Below are 6543 nucleotides of genomic sequence, written 5' to 3'. Positions count from 1 at the left end.
TCAGATTAGTTTTTTTTGTTGTGAAGAATTTTTAAAACTGACCGTTAATCAATTATTGAGTGAAATTCTGACCATTTTTCAATTACACACTATCTTAAAAATATACTACTTTTTATATATTTATCAGAGTTCTAACTTTTTCATTTTATCATACAAGTCAGTATACACTACAAACAAGATGTTGAATTCAGATATTGATTGAATATAAGAAAAAACACAAACAGAATATCATTTTTCAAATTATCATTTATCTAACCAAATGTACATTGTTTTCGCATAATTTATACAATTTACGCATTAAAAAGTCAATAAAAAAGTTTGACGAATTTATTTTTTTTTAAATTCATACATATTGTACATTTAAGTATACTGATAATAATGATATAAAGAAAAATGGGGGTCATCATATTCATTTAGTAAATAAAACAACATTTGCTAGCACGATGTTAGACGTTTTTCAATGTCAGAGGTTGTAAAATATGCATCAACATAAGAAAAACATACATTTTTTCTTAGATTTTGATTTCAATTACAAAAAAACCCCAATGCAACATATTACATCTGAAATTCCTCTTTAAGGGGTCCTGACCCTCTCCTCTAAATTTCACTATGGAAATTTTAAATTTCTAATATTGATTTTCATGAACACAACAATGACTTTAAAACCAAATACAAAACCTTATACAACGTGGTATAATGCAGGTTACATACAGGGTTTTGTTTTTCTTATTTACAAATTTACATTAGATCTATGATGAATTTGTGAAAAATTTAAAAAAGAAGTTATCCTTCTTAGCAGAGGGATAATGTCCCTTAAATGCTGAAATTAAAAAACTACAGAAATATTATTTACTTTTCTAATTGGTATGGCCATATATACATTCAAATGTTTACAGCTATACAGAGCTTGTAAAACTAAGATGCAAAAAAACTATACATGTACAAATACAGCCAATTAAACGTCTAATGTCTATTGTTACATTCAGCTAAAATTTGTTTTGCCTTACTGTTTGTCTTCAAAATACTTATTTACTTTTTCAAGTAAACATTTTTTTGATGTTACTCGAGGTTTCCCATCGAATTTTTCAGACAAGAGTGTTTTTAAACCACCTCTGGTGTGAGCAAGTTTTAGATGACCTAAGTTTAATCCACTTTCAGCAATCTTTTTACACATTTGCTTTGAAAGTATCTTATCATTGCATAAAACTAACAAGGTGTTTAAGTTTTTATCTACAATTTTGTCAAAAAGGTACTTCTCAACCAAGGTATGCATACTTGAACTGTGGCGTACAAGAACTTCAGTGCACGGTTTTACATGTTGAACAAGTTTTTGAAGAACAAGAACATCATCCTCGGCATTGTGAGCTGCATAGTTTTCATTTAAAAAATATGTAACAAGAAACTCTTGTGAGTATTTTTCCAGACCAGGATAAACTTCTCTAAACAGAAGTAGTGTGTCTACTACACCTAATACAACTGGTTCTAAAGCATGAAGAAAATGACAAATTTCAAAATTTCGTAAGACCCTAGGTAAATCAAACCTCAAGAAATTATGTCCTACAAAAATACAAGGCTTTTGATCATCTAACCATGCCAGAAATGATGCCAATGCAAGTTGCAATGAAACGGATGTTACAGGAGTACCATTCAAATGCAAAACATTTCCATGAACAGTCAGTCCAGTGACTTGAGAAGCTGCTGTTGAAATTCGTTGACTAGGTAAGATGTATTTCGAAAACTTGCCATTTTCTGAAACAGCCGCAATCTGAATGATATCACACGTTTTATTAAGAGATGTTGTTTCGATGTCACAATACACAAAGGTATATTTCTTTGGTAATATACATGGAGTGACAGTTGGTACAATGCTTGGAGCAGGTATTTCTTTGACAAACTCGCCGTCAGATTGTGTCAAATCAACAGATGACTGATAAGTTACTCCTTCCCGAATTTGAGAAGCGGAATTCATGGTACTGTTTTTTAATTTTCTTTCAAGTTTTCTTTTTTTGAATTCTCTTGTATTTTCATACGCGAGTCTGCGTTTGCGCGTTTTGTCTTTTTTTTCTGCAAGTTTTTGAAAAACTCGTCCAGGCGAAACACCCACCAGTTCGTTAACTTTGTTGACGTATGTTGAGCCCATGTTTTTCTCTGCTACTGCACAACTAACTCTATTTTGCAAACTAGATGATGAAGAATAGTGCAGTCTTTTGGGGGCTTTTGCAGCAATTGAATTATTGAATGATTCAACATCTCTAGTAGATGCAGCAGGGGAAATCTTGTGAGCATTATTGATAAATGTTTCAAATATAATGTTCAGGTCATTTTTTAATTCATCACCCTGTAGATCTTTTCCAGATGGAAGGGACTTGTGGCGGAACTCTTCAGGATTAGTTTTATAAGTACACCATTTTGAGTCACACTGGTCATGCTCTCCAAAAGCATGTGGCACTATTTGCTTTAGGTTTTTCTTTAATGCTTCTGTATCATTTTTATTTTGTACAATAGCGTAAGAGAAGCATTTTTGAAAATACTTGACACAATTGTTGTTGAAATTCTTGTGTTTCTTTTGTAGTTGGTATAAACTGTTACCAAGATGCTTTTTAGTGTGACTAATGTCACTCCATTTGATCACCGGATGTGGAATTTCTTCATTGATTCGTGCCATTGTTGTGCAGTCGTCATCCATAACTAACACTGATACTTCAACATTTTCTTTTTCAATTTTGTTCACTAATTCAACTGCAACGTTACTCTCCATTGCTTTTGACGAGCCCTCCCAATTTTTACAGCACTTATGTTCTGGAGGAGTTTTCCCCATATTTGTATGAAAGGAACATTTGCGACAATCCTTTGATCGAACACCAAAGCCACATATTTTCCCGGACTTGTTGCCGATTAATGTTCCCACTCCAGATTTACTGTTATAGGCCCTTCCTGACCCACGCTTCTGCCATCCCATGTCGTACTTAAACTCCCCAGAGCTGCGAGCCTGCTGACCGTCATTGGATTCATTTACACTGGAAACAAGAAAACTCATTTTAAGACTCGTAAGAAATAATGTATACCGGTATATATTTTATAGCAAAAGTATAAGAGTGAGTCATCAATTATTCATAACAGCACTTCCTTTTTTTTTATAAATTGTGCTTATCCTAGCTCACTTTAGCATGTAATCAAATCTGGCCTAAGGGTTATATATAAACCAGCCCCAATTTGGACCTATCAGTGTGAAGTTGATCTTTGACCTACAGAACTTGAAACAGTATGGAAACCTGTCATTTCAGTGTGTTACAGAGGATGGAGATGATGGACACTTTGGCATAACATGATCTTTTGGGTATATAAAAACCATATAGCATGTACCTTCTTGCTGATACATTGCCCTGTATTTCCTCCAATAAGGCCTCACTGCATGACTGCTGGGCAACAGATTGGATATGTGGCTCCACTTCACACTCACGGGCTTTCATAGTTCTATGGTGCATACCCTCTATCTCTATGGAAGACATAAAGTTGGTGACCTGTGTGTGCCCGGATCCACTATGAAGCATACCTGTATAATAATTTAAGGTCACTTTATATATATCTAATCGTATGTCAGTCTAATAACAACACATATGAAGAATGTTAAAAAATCAAAAACAACAAATTACTGGTAGAAATTATGGCTGATAATGATATAAAGGAATATTAAAGTTTTCTTATGATAGGAAAGCAATTACATATTTTCAAATCAAACAATTAAATTCAATATAGCTTTTAAATAATTGTTTCTATCAAAGCTACATTTATAAAAGTGATAAAAGAGTCATTATTCTAATCTAGTAGGCAAGCTGTTAGAAATATATCAATGAAATATAGGTTTTACATGTAGCACAGAAGGAGTGCAAAGGGTTACAAAATTGTTAGTACCAAGCACCACAAAAGGAGGGTATAAAGCGTGACATTCTTGTCTAAGTAGCTATTACCCAGTATACCGGTAATTTTACAACAGATAGATGTATGGTTAGCACTACTATAAATAGTGGTAGAACTACTACAAGCTTACGGTTTTACTTACTTCAGCTGCAATAAGGTACATACAAGAAAAAGGTAAAACAGAATAATAAATAAACAAGTAAATTCTTCTTAGCAAGATAAAGTTTGCCCATATTTTCAGTTGCTAATCATGACAGTGCCCCACCCTCTACTATAATGATCAATTGTTGCTAAATGTCTGTCAATCAACGTATTCAATTTTATCACATAAAATTTTTATTGTTATTTTTATATTTAAATATTGACTATAATGGTATATAAACTATCAATACCTAAAGCTGCCTTTGTGTTTATGTCAAACACAGCAGGTCCGCGTTTATTAACTCTGTGTGACTTGCCAGTTGTTACTTCATTCAGAACACCGCACTCACAGGTAATAGTCAGGTTTGAAGCAAACCCTTGACGCCTTTCATTTACGATGTTATTTAAAGTCAGTGTGTGCCCACAATCCCAACAGTTCATTTGTTTCGCCATATGATCCAACTCAACGATTCGCCTCCCTTTTCTCCATGATTCATCATTCGATTCACATGTGTGCCCTTCTGTTTGTGCAACATTTTGAGTCCTGAAAGTAAACAACAACCTAGTCTTAGTAATAAAATTTATAAATTTATAAATCAATATTTGTATAAATACCCAAGTTGTGTTTTGTTTACTGCTGAATATCAAAAACATAAGCTTTATATTTAGTCTGCAAGTTCGACCCAGATGCAAATTTTGAACCAGGTCTGCGAATTACTGTGATTAGTAATCTAATTCACATACTGTCAAATGTCAATAGCTACTCAATAGCCTCATTTTGTAAGACAAAAGATCAAATGCATCACTGTTGCTGATAAAAACGCTGATAAAGTAATCGATATGAAAGGACAAAAAATGTGTAATTATTATATCAATGTATACTTACACAGTAGCCTCACGTATCTTCATCATGTTTAATCTTCTATTCATTGTACCCTTTTTCACAAATCTCCCCCCCACTCGATCGCGATCAGTCATTTTCAACATGTTTCGACCGCTTGACAGACGATGTCAGATCTCTACGGCGCCATCTTTGTGTGTCCTGGTAAAATGAGGCACCTTTTTACAACCGGGCACATTTTATTTTTTTTCAAATTTCTTACAAAATACCTATATAATTGAACTGAAATTTTCAGATAAATTAAAATTTTATTATCTTATTCTTTTTTTATAAAAACAAAGAAAATGATATGCCTTTCATAAATTATAATTGTCCTTTGGCCCGGCCAGCATTTGCCACCTGATTTTACCAACATTCCTTCCCATTTTACCAGACTCCTTCGATTGAAGAGCTTCGATTGCGCAGAAAGATGCGCACAAAAAACTCCCGCAAACGTCTTTAAATATAGCTTATAATTCTATATTAACTTTTTTAAAAAACAATTTTATACACTGAAAAGTATTCACTGAAAATCATAAAAATCATGATTTTATGAACTTTGTTTTAATAATTGTAATCATAAAGTAATCAAAAAGTAATCATGATTACAGGACTTTTTTCACAGTAATCGATTAAATTACGATTACTTGTAATCAGAAAAATGGATGATTACTGATTACTCATGATTACTTGACAAACTGTAATCGATTACAGCTGATTACGATTACTGATTATGATTAACCCATCCCTGCTCCTTAATGACAACTTTTGACGCCTAGCCCCCAATCCTAATAGACGACCTTTGACGCAGGTTTATTTCATTGTTGATTCGACTTGAAATGACTGCTTGTTTACAAATTATCAGAGCACAGGTGCAGGTTAACAATAAAGTATAGCATCATTGCCGGACGTCAACGCGTCGAGCACTACTAAGGATCAATATTTCATAGGTGTGAAGCTAAGAGGTCACAGTTATCCAGTAAAATTTTGTGCATGCTGATTATCATAGGATTTTGTTACATGCATTTCAGCAACAACGGTTATCAGAAAAATAACCATATTGCTGATACAATACATTGATGTAATTAATTTCCTTTAGCTTTTTATACGCCCGTCTTAAGACGGGTCGTATTATGTTATAGGCTTCGTGTCCGTCTGTCTGTTAGCTTTTTCGTTTCCGGCTCATAACTTTAATACTACTAGGCCTAGTGATGGAACGATTGTCGCCGACAATCGATTGTCGGTCGTTAGAAGCTCTTCGATGCTACTAATCGATTATGAAATAAATGTCGCCGACATCGCTAACAAAAAATAAAATTGTCATACTTTAATTTTATTACCGAATCCAAGTGCAAAGAGCATAAAAGTAGTGATGACCGTTGAAAACATGGAAGGATTCCGTGTCTTGTTGATACTTTTACCGCCATGATTAAATATGGGGTTAGACTAAAACCAGGAAACGGTGATATTGCAAGGTTTTACTATACAGAGGAAAACATAATTAGTCTAAATCTTTAAACGTAATTATTATCATAAATACAAGTCTAACTTCTGGATAATTACTTTTAAGACTTGCAATTTTATTATTTTAACTAATTAAAACT

At 33.4% G+C, this 6543-nt stretch overlaps 1 protein-coding gene across 1 annotated transcript; it reads right to left on the bottom strand.

Annotated features, from left to right (window-relative positions):
* Positions 1-1003: 1003 nt before the first annotated feature.
* On the bottom strand, positions 1004-5405 carry LOC134245868 (uncharacterized). Its single transcript, XM_062728113.1, has 4 exons — positions 4946-5405; positions 4311-4603; positions 3364-3553; positions 1004-3017 (listed from the first exon to the last, which is right to left on the bottom strand). The coding sequence occupies exons 1-4, from the start codon at positions 5044-5046 to the stop codon at positions 1004-1006; spliced, it is 2598 nt and encodes an 865-aa protein (XP_062584097.1). The 5' UTR covers positions 5047-5405.
* Positions 5406-6543: the final 1138 nt, after the last annotated feature.

The sequence above is a fragment of the Saccostrea cucullata genome, unplaced genomic scaffold (assembly GCF_032062105.1).
Source record: "Saccostrea cucullata isolate Sc308-1 unplaced genomic scaffold, CSIRO_AGI_Scuc_v1 ctg3204, whole genome shotgun sequence".
Taxonomy (NCBI): domain Eukaryota; kingdom Metazoa; phylum Mollusca; class Bivalvia; order Ostreida; family Ostreidae; genus Saccostrea; species Saccostrea cuccullata.
This window is presented reverse-complemented; position numbering and strand designations above follow the sequence as displayed.

What these genes read in the sequence shown, in the direction of transcription:
- LOC134245868 (XM_062728113.1), bottom strand. Translation starts at nt 5,046, where the DNA reads ATGTTGAAAATGACTGATCGCGATCGAGTGGGGGGGAGATTTGTGAAA. An exon ending in AAGATACGTGAGGCTACTGT is followed by an intron (nt 4,604 to 4,945) that starts GTAAGTATACAT and finishes GTTTACTTTCAG; the next exon opens with GACTCAAAATGTTGCACAAA. An exon ending in GGCAATGTATCAGCAAGAAG is followed by an intron (nt 3,018 to 3,363) that starts GTACATGCTATA and finishes TCTTGTTTCCAG; the next exon opens with TGTAAATGAATCCAATGACG.